Source organism: Paramormyrops kingsleyae, chromosome 7, assembly GCF_048594095.1.
Source record: "Paramormyrops kingsleyae isolate MSU_618 chromosome 7, PKINGS_0.4, whole genome shotgun sequence".
Classification (NCBI taxonomy): Eukaryota; Metazoa; Chordata; class Actinopteri; order Osteoglossiformes; family Mormyridae; genus Paramormyrops; species Paramormyrops kingsleyae.
In genome coordinates, this window is record NC_132803.1 from 2,958,358 (window position 1) to 2,986,339 (window position 27,982).

At 42.5% G+C, this 27,982-nt stretch overlaps 3 protein-coding genes across 4 annotated transcripts; 1 reads left to right on the forward strand and 2 right to left on the reverse strand.

Moving 5' to 3' along the window:
- purbb (purine-rich element binding protein Bb) lies at positions 1 to 6,084 on the reverse strand. The gene has a single exon (XM_023826383.2). The coding sequence runs from the start codon at positions 6,017 to 6,019 to the stop codon at positions 5,123 to 5,125; it is 897 nt and encodes a 298-aa protein (XP_023682151.1). The 5' UTR covers positions 6,020 to 6,084; the 3' UTR covers positions 1 to 5,122.
- A 4,598-nt stretch (positions 6,085 to 10,682) lies between these two features.
- Positions 10,683 to 15,868, forward strand: h2az2b (H2A.Z variant histone 2b). Its single transcript, XM_023826384.2, has 5 exons — positions 10,683 to 10,840; positions 12,696 to 12,773; positions 12,912 to 13,025; positions 15,251 to 15,380; positions 15,494 to 15,868. Exons 1-5 carry the CDS (start codon positions 10,838 to 10,840, stop codon positions 15,553 to 15,555), a joined length of 387 nt encoding a protein of 128 aa, XP_023682152.1. The 5' UTR covers positions 10,683 to 10,837; the 3' UTR covers positions 15,556 to 15,868.
- A 2,463-nt stretch (positions 15,869 to 18,331) lies between these two features.
- ved (ventrally expressed dharma/bozozok antagonist) lies at positions 18,332 to 21,472 on the reverse strand. Of its 2 annotated transcripts, XM_072713839.1 has the most exons (4): positions 21,391 to 21,420; positions 20,655 to 21,126; positions 19,694 to 19,944; positions 18,332 to 19,151 (listed from the first exon to the last, which is right to left on the reverse strand). In XM_072713839.1, the coding sequence occupies exons 1-4, from the start codon at positions 21,400 to 21,402 to the stop codon at positions 18,813 to 18,815; spliced, it is 1,074 nt and encodes a 357-aa protein (XP_072569940.1). In that variant the 5' UTR covers positions 21,403 to 21,420; the 3' UTR covers positions 18,332 to 18,812. The 2 variants fall into 2 exon arrangements, with proteins under 2 accessions (XP_072569940.1, XP_023682235.2); XM_023826467.2 differs by having other exon boundaries at positions 20,655 to 21,472.
- Positions 21,473 to 27,982: the final 6,510 nt, after the last annotated feature.

Here is a 27,982-nt window from a genome sequence, read left to right on the forward strand (position 1 = left end):
TGGTGGAATGATTATTTTCATTAATCATAGGTTTCTTTATTTGATACAAACATACATTACATTTTCTAAATATAGACTTGTAAAACTCTATTTGGGGAAGAAAAAAAAAACAGTAAAATAAAACCGTAAGAAGGGGTACATAGCTGGCCGTCCGACACACTGAGCTGCCTGTTCAGGATGAGCTGTATTGTAACCAAGGTAGCTTATCGCGTCGTCAGAACCAGCGATGAAAAACCGCTAGTGATCGGGACAAAAAAATTAGATGATTCCTTCAGAGATGTTCCTGTTCATTGTAGGGGGATAAAATTTAGGATGTTTGTTTGATTGTTTGGTGGGGGTTGAATTCAGGGGAAGCTCACTGTGGGAGGTAGCTCATTTTGTCAGAATGCAGCTGTGCAACATGGTAGGCTATGTCAGAGGGGCTATAGGGGGAACGCAAATCCCATCCCAACTCCCCACACACACACACACACACACACACACACACACACACACCACCACCACCACCCTGTGGGCTGGGCAAGCCTGAACTCCCCAGCCCCACTCCGACGTCTTGCAGTACTGGAGCTGCCATTCGGGAATGATGTCTGCAGGGAACACAAGTGGACCGGAAAGGCAGCAGTTCCTTGCGTGCGGCCATCTTGTTGACGGCGAATAACCGACACGCTGTTTCGGAGAGAAATTCTCTCCCGTTTTTACTAAAACTGTGCCTGAAGATTAAAATGCATTTTTAAAAGTATATTATGTAGATGTAAGGAATATGCTAACGGTTAGCACCATTACGCTTCCTGCTTAAAAATACAGTGATCTGTGTGGAGCGAACTCACTGCTGACGATAATCGCAGCGTCTAAACTGTCAGGTAAAAAACGCTCGCGTGTCGTCTGCCGAATCGCAGACGTGTATCACCCTACAGGTAAGATGTGCCCGTTGGATTAAAACACTTTAAAACACTTTAAAACAAATCCAGTCCAAATTCACCCCTCCCCATGCATTTCCCTCCATCAAGGACATAATCCTGCCTGAGTTTCAGAAGGAATTCTTCTGCAATGGACCAAAAGACACTCAAATGACAGCAAGATGATCAGCAAAAAAATGCTTTAGGTTTGTTTCTCCATGTAGAACAAAATCCATGTTAGAGAAAGGTTGTGAATTAAGGACCTACAAGTCCAGCAAAAACAAAAACAACCCACAGATTTATAGCTCTAGTTCTAGACACCAAAAACAATTCCTCCATGTTGAAACAGATGCAGGACTTGATTAATTCCTACACTAGATGTGAAAACTGAGATGGAATCTGGTTACATCCCACTCAACCACAAAGAAGGACATTCTCTCAGACATACATCCTTTACTTGCCAGGGAATGTCGTTTTCAAATAGTTTTAACTTCCTGTTACTATCATGCATTTTTCATTCCCCATCAATTCTCAGTTGTGGCATTACAGAGCAGAGTGAGAGCAGCGGTTCAGTCGTCATTCTTGGGTGCCCAGAGTGAGAGCAGCGGGTCAGTCGTCGAACTGGGGTGCCCTCAAAGCGACGCAGGAGTAACAGGCACCTGGATTTCATAGTGAGACGGATCCTGACAGCATTGGTGGACTCAGCCCAGAACCAAGTAATCGGACACAATTTGGGCAGTGAGGGAGAGGCGAAATAACCTGATAGTCTAATTGACCTTCCGTCCTGCAATCAGGACGCAAATGAGAATAATTCTCCGAATCCATGGTGACACTATTCTGCCAGTTCTGAGAAAGGAAAAGGTGCCGTTGAACCACGTCTTTACAGTCACGTGACACCAGTTCCAAGCGTCCTACTGGAACAGAGTTTCCCAGCAGCCTGACGGCTCAGCCCCGCCTGGCCCTTCCTATGTATCCACGGCAACAGCAGCACAGCTGTGTGACTGGCTGTCCCCGGCCAGCTGTCATCACCGCCCCCCCCCACCACACACAAACATGCCCCCTCTGCATCCAACACATCCTAGCCAGCATGCCCTCCCTTGGCAGATGCAGCAATAAGTCTTACATGCGTCTTAGACCCACCTTCAGTAACATCATCACCTAAGGCGTCTCCTCTCATTCTCTCCCACCGTCCTGGGCCAATTAAACGCCAGCACACCTCCCCCCCCCCGCCCCCGCACCATTCTGGGGCACCGCGACAGCTGACGGACGGAGGTGGGCTGTGACCGAGTGCAGCCCGCAGCTGTTCCTGCTGCGTCACCCTTACAAGCCTCCCTCTGTCCGAGAGACGTGATTCTATCAAGGTGTAAGATCAGCTTGCTGGACAACAGCTGATCACTAACACCTGCAGACAAAACTGACAGAACAATGGTTTCGAAGTACGTTCCTGTTTCAGACGTCCACCATTCCATGAACGGCGAAGAAAGCGATGTCTACTAAATCACAATCGTGATAAGTTACTTTCACGCATCCAACCTTTTACGACGAGTGATACTCATTTGGATCCTTTCCCTCTTAAAGCCCATCTACACACCCTGACAAGGTCACTTACTTGCCTCCATAATCTGGTTAAGAAAAAAACTGCATTTAAGACACGTGAAGCTGACTGGAGGTTACGGCAGTTTCCATCAGTCTGTGAAGGACTTAGGAGTTAGTATAACTGTATGTGAAACTATAGGAGCCGCATCTCTCACACGCGTCGCATGATCAACGTCTGCCATCACCTGTGAGGTCTGCGAGAAAGTCTGCGTCCCGCAGCCCTCAGCAGTGACAAAGGCAACCCAAACCTCCAACTGACAGTAACAAGAGCTCCGTCAAACTGCCCCGGAGCCCGATTAAGAGCTAAAGCCTGCAGTCTCACCTTAACTACCCTGTTTCGTGCCCGGCAAAAATGCTTTACACAATTTTGGATGACAACGAACCTCCCCCAACACCCCAGGCAGCCATTTTGGCTCTGTTTCTGAAACTCCGTGGAGCCAAAATGAAACATGTTCATTTCACACGCATCTCCATTTTATTCGTCTTTCAGGTCTCATCTTCCACATCCAAATTCTTTCCACTGACCAGCTCAGACGGTTTCTTCTCAGCAAAAATAAAAAAAAATAAATAAAATGTAATTACTTATAGGAGCCAGGCAGAAACATAGAGTAGAGCATAGGACTGAAACAGCTTCCATTTCAGGCTACTCAGCTTGGTAACTGTGAGAGTAGTCACACACTTGCTTTTATGCAGAAGAGTGTGTGAAAGACTGGAGGATTATACGAACAGCCCTATAAGCAGGGAAGTCTCAATTTGGAGAGGGGGATACAGATTTCTACATCTCAAGGTGCAGCTGAGACCCAGAAATGTTTTCATCACTCCAATTCTTCCCTTTCTCACAAAAAGCCAAAATCTTTCCCACAGGTGATTAATAGGCCATACAGTAAATCAGAATAAGCAATAAATTAACACAAGGCAGTTGAAAACATGAATAAGCATGCACAATTCAAACAACTGGAAGGAGCCCCAGAACTCATCCAGCGGCGTGCTGCTGTCTGGCCTGCAGGCATCCTGAAACTAACTTCAACATGACAGAGCGGAACATTCCTTTAAAACAGGGTGGGTCACACAGGCGAAAGCCCATTAGGGCAGCATGAAATCAAAGGAAAAGGGGGAAATTAGAAATTGCTGTCTATCAAAACATCTGATTTACTTTGAAGCACAGGCCTCCATACTATCTTTGACACAAAAGACGACCTTACAGAATGAAAATATATATATATATATATATATATATATATATATATATATATATATATATGAATATATAAAAAAAATCCACATAGACAAACTTTGTATCCAAGCTTAATTTATCAAATAAGCCTGTTATGCAATCTCTTATAATTCTGTGATTTATATATTTTCCATTTAAAGTATTTAAAAATATGTTATGCTGGTTTGTTCAATTCGTAACTATAATCTTTCAGCTGTTTGCTTTTTTTAACCCATTCATCCATCTGTCCAACAGAAGGCGCATTGCAGTCCCCCACTGGGATTTTATTCCATTGATTCAAACTGATCAGTCGCTAAAACATTTCGAAGTAAAAGAATGACTGATGTTACCTTATATCAAGGTCCAAGTTGATCTGTTACTCCCCTAAGATGACCCCCCCACACATCCCCCCCTCCCAAAAAAAAACCACACATCCAGTAGTAAGTTCTTATAAACTTGAAGAGTAGTAATGATGCTCCGGGTGTCCGCACGGGGGGGGGCGCAGGACACGTGTTGCTTTGCTCTTCTCCCTCCCGTCAGTAATTCTTTTAAGTCCCAGCAGCTTTAAAACGACTCTGAAACACACGGTCTGTACTTCATACAGACATCGCAGCTATTCTGCAGGCGTTCGATGAAACCTCTTCTACGCCGGTCACTCGCAGGTGATCACGCATCTAAATCCTCCCTTAAACTCGAAAGCAAAATGTAAATCAAGCGCTTCGTCCCATAATCTCCACATCTGTTTATGCAGCCGATCTTTACCGTCGAGAGCTATTGCAACAAAGTTGGTACCTGTTAGTGCCTATTTCATCTATCCCCTCCAACCAAATTGGTCTCATTTATACCTACTGTATTTGTCGCTGAATTTTCTGGTTAATAGTAATAGATCTGTTAGAAACATTTAACTGCTGTTCCATTAACGGACAGCCGGGAAGTCCTTGTAGATGCGATCATTACAAACTTGTTCTGCGCAGGACAGAGCTCGTTAATAATGGTAATAAAATGAATGCTGGTTATTTCACTCCGTTCATCGAGGGCAACACTTAACTAGACTATGAAATATTTGTTTAGAATCAATATCCAGGTTTTAAACACTTAAAATATTTTTCTCGGAGGAAAAAAAAAACAACTAAATGCGTCATTTGCGAGTTGATCGATTTGCTTGGAGGACAAACCTATGGGATATGTCCTAAGTTATAGATACTCGTCTCTTTACCCAATCTATGTCCAAAAAAAACACTTATCATATAACTCTGCTTTTAAAACAATGCATCCCTGTCTGTATTATTAAATGTTCGATTTGTCATGCACGTTATGTCATTTCTGCATTTCGGAAACATTACTCTAATGGGGTGGACTTCAGCGGATTTTTTTCTCTTTTACGTTTTATTTCTCTAATGAGCCCGGTGAGCCGCAGTCAGTCGTCGTCCACGTCCTCCCCTTCCGACTCCTCTCTCCGCTCGTACATTTTATCCCTCTGCCTCTCCTGGATCTCCTTCATCTCTTCGGCGTACCGGCAAAACGCGCCGCCGAACTTGCCCCACGCTTTGAAGGGAATCGTGATGGAGTTCCTGTAGCTCGGCTTCACCTCACTGACTCTCAGGAACACGCCGTATTTGTTGGACCCGACATCAAAGAAGAAGCGCTTGGAGTCCACCATGATCGATGTGCCCTCCGGGAGCTCGCCGTAGCCCCCGGCGGCGGCGCCGCCTGTCAGCTCCTCGTCGTCCCCGCCATAATCATCTATCAGCTTGGCCAGGGCGTCTCGGAACTCTATCAAGCCCTGCGCCGGCAGGGCGATCGTCTGCCCGGCCTGCATGCCGCCTCCGGGGCCCCCTACCCCGAAGCCGGGCCCGCGATTGATCGTCTGTCGGATCCGGAGAAACCTTCCCCGCTGGTTCTCCTTCAGATCGAGGTAGTATTTTCGATTCTCTCGGACCAAGAACTCGCTCTTCAGGGCCCGACGCGGCCCGCCGTCCTCGCCCCCGGAGGACTGCGCGATCTGCTCCGGGCTGCTCGGCCCAAGCTGGGCGTAGTGTTCAATGAAGTCCCCAAGATAGTCGCGGAACTCGGCCGCCACGGACATGGAGAGGGTCAGACGGCTCTTGGAGCCCCCGGCTCCGACCTCCGCTATCTTGATGAACCTGCCCTTCGAATTCTGCTTCACGTCCAGGTAGAAGCGCTTGTTCTGGATGTCGAGCCTCTTGGACGCCAGTTCCTGGGTTTCCTGCTCCCTCTGGAAATGCTGGAAGCCGCTGCCACCCCCGCCTCCACTGCTTCCACCGCGCTCGCTCCCGCTGTCTCCATCCGCCATCTTCGCCACCAGCAGCCAGCTTCTCCTTCCTGCGTATCTTTCCCCCGTTTACACCCCTTTGGCGGACACCGTGCGGTCCCGCCCATCGCCCTCACATTGGCTTCGATCCTGCCAATTACAGCCGCAAAACTAGCATTCGTCTCCTCGTAGCTCCATTTCCCTCGCCAATCATATCTTTGTTATCCATATATTCCGATACCATTGGTCAGAATTATTTAATCCGACACAACAATTTCTCCCAATCTCTTTTTTAATTGGTTCACGCTTCTGCATTGACGTAGCAAATGCCGTTATTTCTTACGCTGTTATTGGTCGTCCCGTCTTGTCATGCTGAATTACTGTCCATATAGTGTACGCGGTGCGAAAGACATGTGTCAATGAAACCGGCCATTACTTTACCTTATTTCCGGGGAACATCTGCAAGTGACTCTTGTCAGTCACTATTTTCTGGTCACGTGTATTATTCGTAGACAAAAGATATACCGTGGTTCGGTTTATGTTATCTGAAAGTCAGTCCCCTTCAAACAACACTTGCTGCCAACGAACACTGAATAACCCTTCATAGAAAATCTTACCTTCTGACAGAATGATGACGTTATTACGATGTCTGAACCTATGATTCCTCCATAGATACTTTTATTCACGCAATGATTGATTTAATCACGTGACTCTAAATGATCGTTTATGAGACATTTCCGGTAACACGAAACAAAAAAAATCACACATTGAAAGCTTATTATATCGGTTATTTTCTGATGCTTTTGTCTAAAACAAGGGATATGTTTTATCTATTAACAAAGATGGATATTTTAGTGACCTCCTAAATCTCGTGTATCACAGTCATGATCCATTACATTTAATACTGATTTCTTAAACCTAGATTTTGACCCAAAACACCTTACATTACTTGTACACCTACTATTCTCAGTATTTCACTGGAGTACTTAAGGTTAACTGCATTGCTCAAGGGCATGACAAGTTCTGGCCAACAACACCTTATGGGACTTCAACTGACAGAACTCTCTGTCTCTGCCCTGTGAGGTGAAATTGTGCCAGCTTCACATTGTTTTAATAATCTCCTCCCTCTTCATTAGTGTGAGAAACAGTTTAACTTATTCAAACCCACAGAATAACAAATGTGCACAAAGAGGATCATTTTACATCTGGTAATCCTGCACGTGTGGCTGCTTTGGTTACTCATCCTCATGGTTTTTTTTTCTGCAACTCCTTTATGACTGGCCTTGCAATCGACTAACTTATGAATCCATAACCTCTCTTATCATTTCATTTTCCCACTGCTTTTCCAGGTGAGGGTCACAGTTACTAAAATTTCTGTCAAGATCATCTCCATACATGCTGTTTCCCCCATACAGAACCATGTAACACATTTCTTCATATGCACTATTCTCCATGTTCTGCACCTGTATCCAGAGCACAGATGCTCCATTGCGTGTTCCAGCATTATGCACCAGTAGATGTAATTAGTCTCCCGAGGCCCAGTCCCTGCTCCTTCTACTCTATGTAGTGCAGTTTACTGGACTATGTGAGACTGTAACAATGGTGACATCACCCCCCCTCCCGCCCCATAAATGTTTGCTTAGTTTCCATAGCTGGGATTGGGGAGCTTTTGACACAGCAAGCTATGTGGATATAATATGCAATTATTAAATCATCAAAATTTATAATAATAATAATAATAAATAAGAGCAAGATACATTAGGACATTATTTTATTATCTGTTACTAAGTAGTTTGTATTAAAAAAAAATCACATTGCTATTTTTGTTTGGGGTTGTGTGCATAAAAATTGCACTACTTATAGTAATAAATATTTCATTGGAGCAGTACACATTAGGCACTACAAAGTCTTCTAAATGACATCAACATTTTGGTTTTGCACAAAATCAACTTAATGGTTTTTTTATTCTACTGTTTGGCGTTTTTGTGTAGGTTGTGATAACTGACAACAACATGAGCCAGGAAGTGCATGGTACATTCAAAGCAGCCCAGGAAAATATAATTAGCAATAATGGGGCACAACTTTAATATGTTTTGGGAAAAAACAGAAGAATATATACGAAATAACACTGATATCCATTTTACATATATTTAACAATTATATTTACGCAATGCGAAAAACTGGAATAATTTTGATGAATATGCCTCTGCCAGCTCCCCAAATCATCAGACTTTCATCATATCAAAATATAAATGCCAATTACAATGCTAAAATTGTGTCATTGTCATATATGAGTTTGTATTATTTTAGTCACTGGTAATGTATAATTCAATTCATTCATTCATCTCCTATACAGTGTCACAGGAGATGGGAAGCCTATTCTGGAAGCAGGGCAACAAGGCAGGGAATAATGCAGGGCAGAGCACCAACCCACCACAGGGCACAAATATATATACACCTACTGAGAGTCTGGCAACTTCAATTCATTTTAGCATGTTTTTGGAGCCACAACATGTGCTGAACATGCAAATTCCATACACAAAAACTGAACCCTAGTCTCCAGATGTAGGAGGTGCTATCCACTGCACAATCCTGCTCAATTCAGCAATTTTAGCAAAAACATTTCACACTAAGTTTAATGTAATATTTTGATATGTTAAACTATCTCAGCCATTACAGCTCATTTAGTGACTCATAACTCATTTGAAATTCATTGTGACAAAAATAGCATTTGCTGCCATTAAAATCTATACTATTTAGGTCAACCAGCCCCAAAACTTTACTAATCGCTGTTTATATACAATGTGCTCACAACGTTACTTTTTAAAGTAAAACCAAGGAACTTAATTAGAACATATAAGCAGTTCTTAATTAAATTTAGACGTTTCAAACTTGATCCTAATCCAATATCGAACTACAAAGCTGGATAATGAAGTGAAATATTAAACCAGGCCAAAAATCTTGGAAAAATGCTCTTCATATTCATGATTCAAGAGTGTTTTTGTCGTAAGCACAGTTAACAGTCAGTTCCACTATGTAATGAAAATTTTACTCTACTTAGACTACTTCTGCCAAACACAAATTCCACTCTGATATGCTTGATTTTATATGGGGTCAGTATAGGGAGTATAAACACACACACACACAATACATATACACATAAACATTTTAAATGTCAGGTATGTCAGATTTAGTTACACCTATCTGCTTTTCACTTGTATTGCTTGTCCTGCATTAGTTTTGCTCATTTTTCTTCTATGTAATTAGCTCCTCATACTCTCTGAACTGTACCAAACAGCACCTTACATGAGAAAGGGGGCCTGTGTGGATCATGTGGATCCCATACATATGTGTAGATATATGTTATTGACAACTCTGGAATATACATAATGATTAACAAACTCCTGTAGAATGCTGAACCTGTGCATTGTTTTAATCAGTGTGTGAAATACGGGGGGGTCCGACACCCCCCATTAATCCATGAGACCCCCTGAAAGCCTCAAAAGCAAAATTTTAAGGGGGTCTCAAGGCCAGTATTGTGCAACAATAGGGAGATGGGGACCCCCCCCCCCCAATATTGATGGGTATTTTGCACACTGGTTTTTAATGTATTACTTATAATGATTTATTTGCCATTTGAAAAAGTACATGTGAAAATTTCTTTAGACATATCCCATCTTGCTCTCATTTTAACCAGCAACCTTCCGAACACAAGCACACTGCCCCCATTATTCTGTACAGATAACTGGTATATACCATAGTAGTACAGAAAACTGGTGCAAATACATATGTACAAAAGTATAGATTACTCATCCCTCTGAGTAAATTTGGTGGGTTACAGCGAGAACTAGAACATCGTTTTCCTTCTGCAATCTGAGTGCAACACCAGCCTAAACCCAACTTTCACATACCTCAAAAGGTATATCTTATATGTTGTTGGTATCAGCTTCATAGTAATGCATTCAGTCAGGCATAACAACCCTGCTGAAAAACATCTATTTGCAGAAAACAATCTGCAGACTGATACACAAAATCATCAGCAAATATGTACATTAAAATGTGTCTCCATTTTATCAAGGGGCAGTGTGTTCTATTAAAACACACCCACATCATCGTACCACAAGCATCAGCCTGCAACGGTGACACACAGCGTGATAGATGCATGAAGTCATGCGGTTTTCTCCACAGCCCAGTCATTTCACCGGCACGAAATTCATTGGATCAGGCAGTGTTTTCATTCTTTAGCCCAATACAACCAGTTTCTTGAGTCTTTTTTCTTAAAAAATAGTGTGACTTTGAAAGCCTGTTGTTGACCACTATACCCAGTTTGTAATGTACAATGTTACATGCAATTTTAACTAGCTTCTAAGTTAGCTTTGCGATAGCATTCTTTATCTACGCCATTAGTCGCCTTTTACATGACACATAAAGGCAATAAAATAGCTCATGCATGAATCGTTTTTTTCGAAAGAATACTCCCATCCAGATACCACTTTACTTTCACACATTCTGTCTTATTCATCCAAACCCACCGTTGCACGTAAAACCTAAAAAATAGTCACACATTCGCAGTTTTGTTGACTAACGCATCGCTGTATTTACTGTCGCACGCTACCCTGCCATTGTAGGTCCGTGCGCAAAAAGCAGTTGGAAGTGGGGGGATGGTAGATACTGTACAAACAATAATGTAATTGGCGTGATGGATTATTCAAACCAACATTCAGAGCTCCTATTGGCCAGTCGTTTCGCTCGCGAGGGTCCTCGCGCACAGGCTTGCCAAGGGGTTTATTGTGTGGAGAAGAAAATTGCCTCAGACCTCGTTAATTCTAGACGAACGCAGCGCTCAACTTGACGGTGAAAATGGTACATTTATATTCTGTCGTGTTTGTTCTTGTTTGCGCCGTTATCCGTCGGAGGACGTGTTAAGAAAGGAAACAAATGAGAATGAAATGAAACTACCGAGACGGTGAACTTGCGCTGACTGAATATACTGGCAGCTATGTTGGCGAAATAACTCGCTAGCCAGTTTAGCTAGTTAGCTGCCGCCTAGCTAAGGATTTTCCGTAACTATGCAGTTATAAAATTAATTTAATAATATTTTCAGTATGGACTGTGATATTTTTTTAATTCCAATCTTTGGTGGCTGGCTCGTCCATGGGATCCGGTTCGTCTTTTTAATCACTCTTTTTGGATTCTAACTTTCGTTCTTAATAGACATCTAATAAGATTCATTTTCTTTTGTTCCATGAATATGGCCAAATTAATTATATTATTTTCAGCATATATTTTTTTTTCTTGGATTAGTTTGAAGAGTTTTTAAAGCATTTAGTAGGTCCTGCGACCGAGAGGGCTGTGTTGGCGGGAAAGTGATTGTCATTATTCCTATGGAAGTGCTTTACGCAATGTTTACAAGTTGGCTTTTATTTTGAGTTGGAATTTCAAAAAGTTTTTCTTTTATAATTAGAGTATTGTCTGTTGAAATGTAAGCGCGTATTTTTAAGACTTGCATTATCTCACGAGAGGAAACCGGTAGTTTTTGTTGGCGATTCCCGAATAACTAACGGTCTGTTTTCCCACTCAATCGCGCCCGGTCTGTTAGATATTTACCTAAGGTAGCAATACTATTATATTGTGTTAAAGTGTTGTTTATATATGGTACGCTTGAATGTGGGTTTTTAAGTACTTTGTTGAATATGCGATGTTAATCCCTTATTCTCTGTAGTGGCGTTGACAGATGATCAGGGTTGTTCTATGGCAAACGTGTTTGTCGAGCGTAAGAGAGCTTCTCTGTGCTGCCCCCAACTTTGTATTATTCTGTGCAAAAGTAAAACTCTATGCTGCGAGCAAACCAGCAGCATAGATTTGAAGTAGAACTGACTGCACGATGTCTTTATTAAAGCGAATTTTCGACACTTCCTGGATTGTGTGCTGTATTTACAGTTATAGTGTACGTTGCTTAGACAAAGCAGCAGGGTGCCTTCTGGTGTGGTTCCTTTTAAATTAAGTATTCACTCAGCTTCTCCCACAGTACGGTGCCATCTAATATCTGCCATCTTTCATACTAGCAGTTGGTGATCTCAAAATCTTGACGTTCAAGTTCATTTTGAACTCGCAAAATCTTCTCATCCTTCACTACTTAATGCTTTATGTGGTGGTCAAATACAGTATATACAAAGTGGCGAAAGAAGCTTATCTTTTTTTTTCTTTTTGCTTGAAAAACTCTTATTTGTTATAAGTAAGTGTTATAAGTATTGGACTGCATTGTGAAATTGATATTCCTGGGGTTTTATTTAATTCATACTTAACATGCTTCTGGTTTAAACCCACATGCGGTGAATGTTTTTCATATAAAAATTCCTCAAGAATACACATTTGAAATATTTCTGTAAAAGTATTTCCTCTATTTCGATTTTTCAGATTCTCAGGTTCTCTGAGTTTAGTCACTAAATTTATTTGGGGTTATGTTTCATTTATGCCTTTATGCTGCTGATATATTTACAGTCTCAGGCTCATTTTAAAAGCGTGATATCTTCTTGGGAATGTCATCTATGTGCAAATTGAAAACCTTGTCAAATGTGTAAAATGAGATTTTATTGTATTCCCGTCTCAGTATTTTTGTTTGTTCTCCATTCATATCGCAGCACAGAAGCTGTGATGCATCTAGGTGGATATTATGGAAAACTTATTCAAACGCTGCTGTTTTTCTCTCTCTCCTAAGGCAGGAGGAAAGGCTGGAAAGGACAGTGGCAAAGCCAAGGCAAAAGCAGTATCCCGCTCACAAAGGGCAGGGCTACAGGTCAGTCTGTCATATTTTAGTGGTAGTTGTACTGTGCTTTTATGCATGGTCTGGAATGAATGACTAAAATGATTCCTTGATTCCTTATGAAGCATTGTGTAAGGCAGTGGATTGATTCTGTGCCTCACTTGCTGTCAGTTCCCAGTGGGTCGTATCCACAGACACTTGAAGACCCGCACAACAAGTCATGGGCGTGTTGGAGCCACGGCTGCCGTCTACAGTGCTGCCATCTTGGAGTACCTCACTGCTGAGGTGACCTTGCTGTTTGGCTGCTGTTTTAGCTGAACACCAAGCTAATTCCTGCTCCTGTCCCTCAATACACTTATAAAACGTGTCGGTTTAAAGTGGGATTTTAAAGTCATTTCTTTTTTTGTGTGTGCGCTGCCATGTGCCCATGTGGTGTCCAGCTTTCCTGAAGTTGCTAGGATGGAAACAATCTGGTGTGATTGTTAAAGACAAACTTCAGAACAACATTTAAACTGCTCCACTGCTGTGGTAGAAAATAGAAAATAATAAGTATAATAAATACCTTTTTGGGCCCATAATAGTGCCTTTTTGCAGCTGAAGCTCATCCTTTAGGTTTTTTATCATTTTGGTGTCAGCATCAGTCAACTGGATATACCTTATGATAGTAAAATGAAGGGTCCTGGATGAATCTGTCAGTTAAGGCATTTCTGTCTTTGCATCAGTTCATACCAAGGGTTAAATTTGGAAGTTCAGGGCTGGAGCCCCCTAGTGGTGATATTCTCAAAAGGGTCCAGCTGCAAACCTCACCTGTGAGTAAGCCACCTCTGTCAGTAAATCTTGTCTGAGGGTAAAGAAATGATGCAAATGACACGCACAGAAGACGAAGAGACGTTGAATTGTTTCAGCATCTTCATTTTGGAGTTAAAATGGGTTTATGTCTAAGGCCTGTATTAGTTCAGCTTTTATGAATACAGTGTTAAAGTGAACAAAGCAGTAGGGGGACTTCCACAGTTTTATTTAGAGACGCAGATTAAATCCCCCACAGAGCAATGTATGTCCAATGATATTGGTCTTCTGTCTATTACATTTTATCCATCACTGTCTAATACTAAATTTTCTTTGCATTTATCTATGCATAATATAGCGTGAATAAGAAATTAATCACTTTGTTTCCATTGTCTAAGATAAATGTATTTATAGAGTATTTGTGTGTTGAAATGTTTTGATATGATTGCTGATCGTGATGACAGATTTTTTTTGTCTTACATTTAAATAGATGCACAACTCAGTTTGGAAGGCAGGATCTCTGCCAGAACTGAAACTTTGAGACCCGTTGCAAAAATATCCATTGCCCCCTTTTTCCACCAACACTATTCAAACCTGCACCTCTGTTCACAGTGCTAGTGATGAAGCATGTGCAGTTAGTGACAATTAATAGAAATGATAATGCTGACACCAAGAATATTATAATTTACCCATTTATACACGTTTTAATTAATAAGTATTCATTAAACCTTTCACCGGTATACCTACAGCAGCTGGTACAGTTGCATTTAGAAAAAAATGCCTGCAATATGCTTGCATGTTAAGTACTACATGTTAAAACATTTATGTATTAAAAAGATCCATTCATAGGTCTAATTTAACGGGGCTGTTTTTCCATACATTTCGTACACTGATTATTTGTCATGTTTAGTAAACATTTTTTTTATTATTATTTTAAAAAGACCATAACTGACAAAAATGTTTTTAAGCAAGTGTTTGTTTTTTAACAGTGTGCATAGATGGTGATTAATGAAGTCCTTCACTGATGAAACTTTTTTTTTTTTTTCTCGACGAGTAGTAACATATATAACGTTAGCCGGGAGAAGATTCTTTTAAATCATCATATGCAATGGTATTTAAGTCCTTAGTCTTAGGGGAAACTTTTACATCAGAATGCAAAGTCCATAATTCCATGAGATTTACTGACAGGAGGCTTACTCACAGGTGAGGTCTGCAGTCAGATCCTTCTTGATATTCTGCTGAGGGGGAGGAAAGAACTAAACAGTTATTGCTGCCTCAAGTATTTGTCATATGGGCTGGTGTTGATCTCTCTGGTTTCTGAAATTACTTGTAAGGGGTTGCGTCAAATTTACCGTATGGGGCCTGGTTGTAGTGGCTCTGAGGCAGGTGGCAGTGTTGTGATTCACAGTATTGCAGGTGACCTGTTTCCTGGCAGGCATTGAGTCATTGTAGGCAGGCAGGCTTCATAAAGAACAGGAAATTGATAGATTTGTGTGAAGATCAAATGCATTTTTAATGGAGCAATTTCAGTGACTGATGTGTTGAAGAAACTGCAGCGGCTCTGCATGCACATTATTTCTGTTAAAGATTATATGCTTGGTGAAAGATCTGCATTGACATTCCAGGGTCTTCTTATTTGAATGGTGATGCCATCCCTTTAGTAATGAAGCCCTAACTGCTCTTTTGCTCTCCTGGCCAGCAGCTCACGGTTTGTGCTCATACAGGTTTTGGAGTTGGCTGGGAATGCCTCCAAGGACCTCAAGGTGAAGCGTATTACTCCCCGTCACTTGCAGCTGGCCATCCGTGGGGATGAGGAGTTGGACTCTCTCATCAAGGCCACCATTGCTGGAGGAGGTAGGTTGCCAATAGCCAGGCTTATAGTGTGATTCATCTGGCTTGTCAAGAAGAAGATAAATGTCGGCGCTTTGGCCCCATGCCCCCATTCTCGTGTTTTTCTTTCCCTGCAGGTGTGATTCCACACATCCATAAGTCGTTGATTGGGAAGAAGGGTCAGCAGAAGACGGCATAGAAAAGAGTGAAGCCCCTGAGTTTGTCTGGCTCTCATTTCAGCTGGGACGTGGCAGGTGGCGAGAACAGGCCAGACCGGGAGTTCAGATGCTTTCGCTTTCTATTTTTATTTTATTATTATTTTTTGTAATTGTAGTAAAAGGTGAAAGTGTTAGAGTTTAAGTTGTATTATTTCGGAGAGAGAAAAAAACGCCAAAAAGGAGAATTTGTATGTTTTAGTTTGTTTGACAGAAGGTGAAAAATTGATTGGCCTAAAACTTCAAAAATGTTTTATACTGAAATTAAATTCTTAAACCATGTTTTACAAAACAGTATTTCTGGGTTGTTTTCTTATTGATCTGCATCATAGGAGGAATGCTGCCTCAGTCAATAGCACTGTAGCGTCAAATCCTGCCTCTGATTCGGTGTCCATGGGTTGTACGTGTTCCTTCTGCAGTGCCACAGCATGCAGTTTAGTGAAATGGTGACACTAAATTTTCCAAAGCGTTTGTGTCCTGAGATCCAGAGTGGCCCCTGTCACTTCTGGGATGTGCTCCAGGCTCAGCAAAACCCTGTACTGGATCAGCTGTTATGGGTGGTGTGTATTATAGAAAACAGTAAAATATCACCAGCTGTTTCAGAAACAGAGCTGCTCCCTCTAATTGCAGAGGCATTACTTTTATATTTGTGGTGTGTTAAGAGCTGAAGAAGTAGAATGTGCAGGTAGTGGATTTCTGCGACTCTTCCACCCCAGGAATGAATATAGATAAACGGCTGCAGAATCAGAATGATGGCCTCTATCGCGTGTGGCTGCATGCGGTACAATCTCCCTTGTCCCTTGTCCTAAGGTTGGAAGCACATTAAGGAAAACGGTAAGTTCCTTTGAAATGTGTTGACAAAATATCACCTTAACCATAAGTATGCAGTGTGGCTACATGAGTCGCTAAGGATAAAGTGGTCCGAGGTGAGTAATTTGGTTGTCAGCTAAAACATAATGCGGTTGATCTGAATTGATTAGGCAATTCTTTGGTGGGGGGAATTGGTTGGGCACAGCAGTGGTTAATACTATGTGAAGAATTGTTTCCTTCTGCTATCTTATTAATTGTTTTTATGATGATAATGAACAGAAAGTCACCAATGCAGATATTTCAGCAAGAAATGTGTAATCCGCCTCATTAGTTTACTGCCTGTCCTAGTGCTATCAGATTCTGTGGGTGTTGCTAGATGTGATCTTGCTGAGAGCAAATGTTCTCCCATCTGTGTTGCTTATACTGGGAAGAATTGCAGTGCTGGGCTCCGGTTCATTAGCAAAGGTGCGCGTTTAACGGGATGCGCATACTGCATGTAATGTATGGCATGAGAACTTTATTACAGATTTTTTTTAAATAATTTTTATTAACAATGATGCGTGGAATCCAGTTGTAATGCCTATTAAGCACTGAGTGACTCAACTGTCCCACAAGTTACCAGCCCAAAATCATTTGTCGGACTTACCAGTGAACGTACTCCGTCACATGTCATATTTAGCTGGACCAGCTTGAAGTAGCGGCGTAGGAACCGCTTGCAAAACGGTTTAGGAATGTGCAATATGTAAATATATTTCTGGATATATATTTAGTATTTACTGGTATACGTCAGGATTTTTATTGATGCAAGGTCATGTATTGTGTAGTTTTCATTAACGAACTAGGGAAAATTTGGTTAATGCTCTTTCGCGTTTAATGAAATAAAGAACAAGTTCGATTTTGCGCGAAAAGGGCTACACCATACAGATTATGCTGGTCAACTTTAAAAAACCAATGTAGTTAGAAATGCAAAAGAAGAGTAACTGTAATAAATTAATATTTCTGGGGTTGATGTCAGTTACGTTAAGCTTGGCAATATAAAAATCTTTTCGTTAAATTTTAGTTGATGTAGCTGGTCAGGAAAAGAGTGTCTGCTGAATTCTGGTTAAATGCATTCCTCCCGATATAAATCGATATCGGATTTAAACATCTATTTAATGGGTCCTATAAATGTCGACTTTAGTTTTAATGTCATTTTTCGAGGGTAACCTCTATCTTTCAGATTATCTAAATGTAAATTAATCGGAATGCTTTATCTTACAAGGCCGCCATTTTGTAAGGAATGCGGCGTCAAGCGTTAAGCATCTTTTTCCCACTGAAACAAAGGCTGATTATAATGCTCCCTGAAAGTGTCCGTTATTTCGTAACCAAACACTTCCTAATTACACGTTTTATCAGCATTTCAAAAGGTAGCAAATATCCCAGTTAAAAAAAGCAATCAAGTTACTATAATGTTCAATTCAGAACAAGCTTGGATCTGACAGGTAGCCAATATTAAAGCAATGAATGCACTTCACGCGCACCCGGATATTGATTTCTCGTCGTTTCGAATACTATCCGCATTCTGTATGCTTGGTATATTTAGTAAAGTTGATAGTGCGATGTGTTTCATTATGCGCACCTCTTTACTAAAGACGAACATGGTGTAATTAAACTAACACATTTGCGTTTATTCCGATCGACATATTTTCATGGAAAAAGTCCAGGCGGCTAGAAAAACAGGGTAACCAGCTGTCATGCAACTGGCGTGACACAATGCAGTTTTATTTTAATTTTGGTATACGCTACTTAAAAGGCAGTGAAATTTCTTATAGAGGGAAAAAACACACTGTGTGTAGGATGTTGCCTCACGCTGCCATTATAACCTCCTTTCACAAAAACTCACGAATCACAAGAAAAATGTATATTTTTTTATTGTAAGCAAATGTTTACTTCCGTGCACAGGGACACTGAATAACTATGTACAATTAGCATTTAAATAGCAAATACAACATTACAACAAAAATAAATGTAAGAGAAAGAATTACATGCTGAACAGTATACTCAATTCTGTTTTTAAATAGGCTGAGATTGTCCATTGCACACATGGGAATTTCAAACACAAGAAATATCAGAAACCACAGTGCTGAATTGCACTGGAAAATATAATCAGATCACACTAATACATCAATAAATCTCTTTTTTATAACATTACTTTACAAATAAAATGTATTGGTAAAAGCAACAAGGTTTGGGGCCTGTATCACAAAGCCAGATTTTTTGCTTGACTGGATTATCGGTCAGATTTAAGGTAGTCTGGGCTAATTATAAACTAACAAAATTAAAGTCTATCTAACCTGGTATACCTTAAATCTGACAAGTCATCTAGATAAGCAAGAAATCCAGCTTCTTGATACAGGCCCCCAGAGTTACACACAGCCACAACCCAGTGTTTTTAGTAATGAGGAGGGTATGGCTGGTAAGGCATGAGTGGGGGTCCTCCAGGGGGTGGTACCAGGCAGGGTAAACCACTGAACTGGTAGAGAGAGTCAACAGGCAAAGCAGGGATGGCGCCCACTGCAGGAGATGAGGTGTAGTGCAGGCCGGATGGAGGTAGGTAAGGGGCTGTGGTTTCCTGGACAGGATAGTAGTTGGGATATGGAGACGACCTGAAAGCTTGCAGTTCGGGGTAGTGCATCAGCTGTGAAGCGACTTTCGCTTGGCAGGCTTGGGCCAGGGCATCCTGAAGGGTCCGTTTCAGCTTCATTCGCCGGTTCTGGAACCAGTTCCTTATCTAGAGTCCGGATAACAGTAAGATTAGAGGTGCAGTTAAATATGTCTGATATGTTTTACACCATGCCATTTTAACAGCATTTAACTACTCAAGATAGCACACCTTATTCTTTTAATGATTAGTTATTAGCCTTTGGGGGGGTGGCATTATGTAGTTTTATACTATTAAGTACGTACTTAACCACAAATTAAGTCTTAGTTACATACTGATCTCATCTTGGTTCATCATTAATGATTCGTGACACATTTTATCTCAAGCAGTTATTATATTTGTTACTGTATCTGTTAATTCTGGAAACTTCTGTGAACGACTGAAGGAGCAAGTCATCAAGAACAGAAGTTAAATACATTAACGTTAAATGTTGACCTCATATTTGTTCATCATCAATGAATCATGACGCATTTAGTAACGGGGTTGTTACTAAATATTTGTGCTCCCTGAAGTAAAGTGTTACCATCATTTTCCCCATTTTTACTAGTCTGTGAAATGGCTGCATGTCAACGTCGCCTGCGAGGGCTTTTCTGCGCAGAGAGCAGACAGACCTGTTTGTCGGAGAGCCGCAGTCTCTGACACAGCTCTGCCTTGTCGTGGCTGCCAAGGTATGCGTTTTTTTTGAAAGCTTTTTCCAGGCGGTTGATCTGCTCCACGGTGAAAGCTGTACGCGGCCGGCGGCTGGCAGCGGGGGAGTCGGCCGCCGCGTTCTCAGCCACGGCCCGCGAGGGGGAGCCCCCGCCCTCGCTCTCGTACCCTGACGTCTCCTCCTCATCTGCGCTGCTGCTGAAGCCTACCTCTGCTGTTCAGGCGGAGGGGGCACAGAGAATCAATTACAAACTTTTGTTGAGAGCGCAAAATGCCATCAGTACTGGTACTGCTGCCACAACACCGAGGACTGTTAAGCTTACATGCTGATAGGAACAGCCTTAATAACCATGTAATAACCATGTAATAACCATGTCTATACGTCCCACTTTAAATATAGCCTGAGATCAAAGCTGACACTGGTGTGAATTAGGGCAGATGGAAAGTTCCGGAAAGTTGTGGCTCTGACACCAATGGTGGTTGCAATGGCCTTTATTATTATTACTATTTTTGAAGTAAGGCCTGCAGGGTAGATATGCAGCATCTCCGTCTAACATCTCAGAAATGGGACAAGCAAAAGCGGAGATGAAAGCAGATATGAAATACTACACTCACAGAAAAAAAGGATAAAAATTTGTACCTTTGCTTGTCACTGGGGCTGCACCCTTGTAATTTTACCTTTTAAGCTACAGAAATGGACTCTGCGGAACATCCCAAAGGTACAAACAGCAATAATGTACCATAAGTGGTACAGAAATGTTCCTCAGAGTCAATTTCTGTACCTTAAAAGATACAATTACCTACAGCTAAGGGTACAACTGGAAGACCCTTGAGGGTGCAGCCCCAGGGACAAGCAAAGGAACCAATTTTTATCCTTTTTTCTGGAATGTATCTTACCAAGTTGTTCATTAGGCAGCTGCTTACCCTGGGTGTTGTGGGGTGCACTCTGGGCACTGGAGCTGGGGCCCTGGCCCTGGGCGCTGGGAGAGCCGTGTGCCGTCTGTCGGGCGTCTGCACCGGCCTCCCTCTTGCTGCAGTAGAAGCCAGGAAGGCTCTCTGGTGCAGTACTGGAGCTGCACAGGCCCGCCTGGGCGCTGGAAGGCCACGTTCCAGCCGAGGTCCTCGTAGTCTGGCTGGCTGTATCACGGCTGCTCTGGGACAACCATTCGATGGAGAAGGGGCCCTTCATGGCCTCGTTATGCTTCCCAAATCCAAAAGAATGGCAAGTAACCTGGCTCTGACAGCAACAGATTCTGCTGCAGCCTACTTTCACAGCTGCTGGAAGTGAGAGGAGTGTGCAGGTCCCAAAGAAAGTGTGCCTTGCTTTGTCCTCCTGTGCGACTCGAGCTGGAGATGTGCCTGTGGAAATGATGTCACTCGCCTCTGGAGCTGGGCTCTGCTATTTATGAAGGGGATCCCTTCTTCATTTGTGATTCACTTGAGCAGGGATCAAAGGCAGCACCCTCCCCCTGCCACTCCCACCCCCCCAGTTTTCACAAGTGTGGTAATTAAGACGTCTCATTCGACTCTGAATGAGCCTATTAATTCCTGGCTCCAGTGAGTCTGGGCCATCTCCCACTCTTCACTCCTACCCCACCTCACTACAGTCTCAGTCTCTTATCTGCAGCATGTGTGTGTAAGAGAGAGAGCGTGTCCTCACCTGCGTGTGCATGGGGAGACAAGCAACTTCAGTCTGTACTGTCTTGTGGTTGCATCACCCTTCCCTCCATCGAGCCCCCCCCCCCCCCCCAAAGCGTTCTTGGATGAGATATGGGGGGGTTACAGATCACAATAATTCCTGGAACGCTACTACGTCCTGTACTACCCAAAACTTTTTATGACTCACAAAGGTGGACAAGCAACGTGCAATTTAGTTTGTTCTTGATGACCATGCCTTGCACTGCATGGCTTCATTCACATTATGTAGTGTAACAGACATTAGTCCTTGTTAACAAACCTTACATGTAATAGTAAAAAAATTGTACACCTGGCCCTTGGCGAATAATTAAGATTCTGATCAGCATCCTATCTTAAAATCCAGGTTTAGCAATCTGTCAAGGAGCGGTAAGAACCTTTGTTTAATGTGCCTGTTTACTTTCTAAACTTTAAATCATCGTTTACGAAGTTAGTTTAGCTTCGCCATAGATTTGTAGATTCCACGGTTTCTTCTGCTGTTTAACTTTGAGACGGTGTAGTAGCGCCAATACATTTGAATTGTTGGTTAGGAGGGGAGTTAATGTTGATTGATTTATCATAATGCAATTGATCCTGAGATTGGTGGTCTGTACAGAGGATTAAAGGCTAAAACGGTTTATTGCGCCTTTTATCGACTAACTCCTGGTCGAACTGACATATTCAGTTTCTTTTTTTAATCACTAAAAATTCGGGGGACTCGTCAAACTACCGAGGAAAACAGTACGCAGTTAAAGTAACTTAAAGGGTATTTATGGGGGGATGAAATAAAATAAAGAAGCGATTCTCGCTTTAGCGTCCCATAAAAGTACGCGAGGCTGCGGCGCTCCCGGTCCGGGCGGGCAGGTATCAAAGCCCGGCGCCCCTTTGATGTCGCAGGTAGCGCTTAATGACCTATTAGCCGGACACAGCGGCCCATCGGACCCGGAGACGGCAGTCTGGCGAAATACAGCGCGGCCGAGACGCCCTCCCGTCAGATAACAGCCCCGTCCCGTCTCCATTCACAAGCCGAAGGGCACTAATTATCTTATCAATTGGCTAATTTGTGATCGAGCCGATTAAAGCCGTTCACAGTAGATTATACCAGATAACCACCCCCCATCCCCGAAAGAAAACTGATAGGGTGCTTTACTAGTATGCCGACTGAAAAGGACGCGATTGTTCGACGCGTTATCGCCTCGAAACACTAACCATTGACTTGATCTGCCAAGTCTCATGTCAGCGCCGAAAATCAGTCAGGAATGGGGGCTGATGATTGTAAGTTAACTTAAAAGGCGCCTGGACGGAGGGGATGACGTGTCTGGGATCAGTAGGGTTTTTAAGTTTATTATACTTTAACTAGCAGCTTTTGTAAAGAGTGTTTCCGAAGTTTTTCTTAAATATGAAACTATAAAACACACCGATTTCCACCCTATAAACCTTCCGACCTTAAGTTATTCCACACTAGCTACCTATATTAGTTTCTTTTAAGTATGGTCCATATAATTAAAAATTTAGCAAAAGGCACGTTATGCAGCCCTATCTGAATAACTTTCAAAATGTAAGCGTTAAAAATGTCACACTTAGACTTAGATGATTCCAGTCGGTCCTACTTCAAACTTTCATTGATATCACTTCAAACAGTAAAAGTTTTTACACTTTTAATTTACTACACGTATAGAGGCATCCCTACTCTCTCACCATTACAGTATTTGGATTTGTTATCTAATTTATGGCAGAGCCATAAATATGCTTGTGTCACAATTGTGATAATGCTGGAGTACGTTCAACATTTTTATATATGCACATCAAGTAAGTAATTATTATGGTCTATTATGCATTTGATAAGGCAATCATGACCAAAAGAAGTCCCATTCAGGTACAGATCTGGGTTTTGATGCTATTTATGGAGGTCAATGGAACCTTATTAAATCAAACTCGTTTTTTTTGTCTCCCAGTTGTCAGTATATCTCTGATTTTCACCGTCTCCCCTATTGACACCCTAAATAAAGGCCGTGTGCCTTTCCTGCACGTCTCTGTGTAAATAGCGGCTGTGTAAATGTGTCTGTGTGAAGGTAGGGCTTGCAGACGACGACTCCCTGCCCACGGCCCCAACTCATCCAGGGCCTGATATGTCAGTGATAATGTAGGCTGGGGGGCTTTGAAGCGGCAGAGACGGGAGCTCGTTTTTTTATGGGCTACAGACGGGAGGAGCATCAGACGGCTCCCCCCACCCCGCTACCACCAGTGGGTGCCATCAAAGAGCTGGCCTTCGACATGGGATCTGATTGTCCCTGGGATTGCTCCGAAGTTTATTTCCTGCAGCCTTTATTGCGATCTGCGGTGCCCCCCCCCCCCCCCCCCCCGCAGGAGGCTGGCGGGTCCCAGCCGTCTCCCAGCAGACGGAGGACACACTCAGCCAGTTGCTCGTATAGACTCCTTATTCTTGAGTTACTCCTGAAAAGTATCACCGCTGGAAATCACTGTTCATACTAAATCAAATCCAGTGCCTAGACTTGATGTCCCATTCCCTGTGCTGCTGACTGACCAAAACAGACTTTATGAGGGTGTCCATCTCGATGTCATGTGACTTTATGATGATATAAGGGTGTTTACTATAATATGGAAATTATACAACCCGTCGGCATTTTCAGTACCTTGACCTTTTCCTTAATTTCTGGATAATTTTACAACTGGGTCTAAAGGATAAAGTAAAAGGGCAAAATTACAGTAAACCAAGCCTTCTGGTTAAATTAATGTGTTTTTAAAGTGTTTCAGTTTAGCTTTGTCTATCTGACCCCAGTTAACCTCATACAATCAATGACTGTCTGGCTCAGTCCAACCCCCAAACCTCTCAACAATTGCCTGCAAGATTCAGCCTGAACATTTAGATTTTGAATGTAATAATAAGTGGGGGTGCATTGCTCTCTGTGAGTCCTGTTGCGATTCACAGCCTCTGTCTGCTTCATGTTGGGCTTTTTCCTCGAGTGCAGCAATGCAGCCGATCTCTATCGGTGCAAGAACTTTGGTCTGAAATGCCAAATCGATTCAGGTATCACGTTCCTCATGCCGTTTAGGTCTTTTCAGTGGAGCTGCAGTGTCCTGAACAGAGCAGCGACAGCTCACGGGTCGCCCCCAGGCCGCCGTGAGGCAGACACTGGCCTTTCATGCTAATGGCCTCCAGGGGGGGTGGCTTTGATGGGCCCCCGCTACCTCCTTTCATCTCTAATGGGGCCGTTTGCTGCCCCGTAATGGACGCAAGTGTCCTGTCCCCTTCTGCCGGCCCTTCGGGGATGAACAGAAGCACAAGGACCGACCTCCAGAGAGAAGAGCAAGGCTCCATTATCACAGTCCAATCATCTACTACAATTATTACTATGTACATACATATACTTACATAATTACATGTTTAATTATCGTCATTACTGCTACTGTTAAAATTACCATATAATTATCGCATTACCCAATTGCCAATCTAAGGTTTACTACTCTTCTGTACATATCTTTGATAATTGTTGTATGTTTTTTGTAATGTCTTCTAAAAGCACCACCAAGGCAAATTCCTTGTATGAAAACGTACTTGACTAATAAAAAGGATTCTGATTCTATCCATGTTCTAATGGGGGGGGGGGGGCTACCCTGGATGGGATGCCTGTTATTAGTATTGCTGTTAGTGTAATATTATCATGCAGGATAGCAAAATGACAGTGACTACGAGAATAAGATGCAGGGCAAGAAATCCCAGACATGCATGAAAAACAATTAAACTAAAGTGGGCTACATCGATTCCATTAATTAATTACATCCTGCAAAGACACTACCCATAATTCTGTGTCGTCACTGGCTGGTCAGCCGTAGGCCAGTTTGATCCCCGTTGCCGGTCTTGTGTTATCTCTCAGCTTTTCCCAGCCCCCATTTAATTATCTGCCAGCCAGTTAACCACTAAAAAATGTCCATGGCAAAACAGTGATGAATGCAAGTGATTTTTTCAGCAACATCAAGCCTCTTCTTTTAGGGGCAGATTTGCACAGTGTGACCATGACAGCACGCGCCGTGTCACTGCGTTGGCTGTGATTAGGTTAAAAGGAGAGATGGGGGGCTGCTGGCCATTGATCCCCCCCCCCCCAGACTACAATGACGATGTTTAGCAGAGTCTTATCTATCTTCTGTTCTGTCCTCTTCAACAGTATTGATTCCAGTCAGATGCCATCAAAGCAGTAGTGGGGGTTGGTGGAACCAGTCTAGTCTGAACAGCGGAGCCTAGTATCAGATCGGGGTGGGCTAGTAAGTAGAGGGTGTGTTGGTCAGTACTGGATCACTCTGACCAAGTCACCTCACGACCCTGCCTTCCTGGAGACGTCTCAGGGAGTCTGAGATGGGTTTACTGGATGTACTGGTATGGCATCAGTGTTACCCCAAAACTGTGGATTTTTTATCTGGCGGGAGAATAGCAAAATTGATGTGATATGGAATGTATATTACAAAAGGATATATATATATATATATACACACACAGAAACAAATATTTGAATGATATTGAATTAATGTTGTATGTAGGGTGACCAGATAATCCATATCAGGAGGGACACTGAGCTACTTCAGGTTATACAAACTACTTTGAAGCTGAAAGGCTCCTGTGCTCGGCCAATTAGTTCAGTTTTTCTTTTACTTTGACTGGTTTGTTTCCTTGATTGTAAGACTCATCCGGCTGTTTTACATTAACATTAGTGACACATGCATGCTTATAGGAGACTGACCAATCAGCACACAGCAAGGACTCAGTGCTAAAGGGAAATCCAGGTCCTTTTAATTGAAATGGAAGTTTACAAACCCTGTTATAGCTCATAGTGTCTCTCCTGACATGGATTAACTGGTCACCCTACTGATATCTACTGCATAATTTTTCATATTATGTATTTTATTATCTGTGAATAATCCTGGCCTTTCTCTTACTAACAGCCTGTGAAGCTCTGAGTTATCTAGTAAGGTGGGCCTGTGGCTCTGTGGGTCACTGTGCTCATGATTTGCTAATTGCAATGCTGCTGGGGAAAGGTTGTGTTAGGGAGCAGGAAGCACCTGTGTTATGAATGAGCCTCAGGTCTCCATTGACTGGCTTCAATGCTGCGGCAGGGCAGATGTGAATTGGAAGTAACTTTCAAGAAATACATGATGTGCTATTGTGAGGAGAGCCCCGGGGCCACGAGACAGCAAGGTGGCAGGCTGTCATTGGGGGGGGGGCACAGCCAGGGAGTGCAGAGGCTGCTGAGGATATACTCCCAGGTGTGAGCACCCCCACACCCTATCTGAAAAACTTTTGTTTCACACACGAGTCACGGGAAGAAAGTGTCAAAGGGGGATTAAGCACCCCCCCCCCCTTCCCAAAACCTGCCTGCTACTCATCATGAATGCTTAAGAGCAGCATCATACCTCAATATTCGAATGGTTACGCAGGCGAACTGGTGAAACTGGCCTGACCGTCAATGTGAAGGAAAGTAGCTGGACTGGACTTTGTCCTGACATTCGAATTGCCGAGGGCCAGAGGAGGGGAGGTGTAATGACCCGGCTCTGCCCTTTGATGTCAAAACAGCTTCGAGACTTTAATTATGCTGTTAGAGAGAGGAGGTTGCTGATTCGACAAACCCCCTAAATGGAGTTAAAAGGGTGCGTAAAAAAAGACAGTCAGTTAGTGGAAAATATCACCAAAAAAACAGGGGGATAGCAGTGGGCCGACTGGAAAGCAGACCTCAGTGCTGAAGTGATTATGGACTGGAAGTATCCAATCAGAGATGTTCCAAGCGGAACAACAGCAGTCAAATAGGTGTGTAGATCATCGTGAGCTCATTGGGCAGCAGGGATCATCACCCGTCACCGTCACAAAATCTGAGGGGGTTAGGGTTAGGGTTAGGCTTAGGGTTATTTTGATAAAAATGCTTCTATTTTTGCCACAGGCATAGTGTTTGAAAATGTAGCATACATATTTTTTTCCTCAGTCATTTTTTTTTCTTTTTTCCATGGAGACAAATGAGTCTTGCCATGGACACGTTCTTGATGAGTATGATTTTCTGACACCCTAATAATAATATACGTAACGTTTATGTCCCTGCTTGACTCTTTTTCAGTGTCTCACACTGAAAACATTAAACATAACTTTTGTTGAATTAAAAACCTTCACATGGTGCAATGTCGACCTTCTCAGAGGTTTACCAACCCCCCATATATAAATCAGACATTTGTTTGTTTATTCTTTTTTTGGGGGGGGGGACTTAAGAGTGTTCATTGACAAAAAGTTTGCTAAAAGAAACTATTATCCGACATAATGGGTACAGGGCTTCAGTGACAGTTACGAACATCACTGCAATTATACAATGTAAAAAAATGAAAAGCACATTATTTAAAATGTTTCATCAATCTGTGGTGCAAGTTGTAATGTAAACTGGGTTGATCTGTAATCAGAGACACTGCTAGAGATTTTGGGTCCCAACTAAGACCAATCCAATTTGCAAATCTTGCAATCATCATAACTACCCCCCCCCCCCCCCCCCCCCACCACAAGGCACACCCACCTGTAGTATTATGTCCAC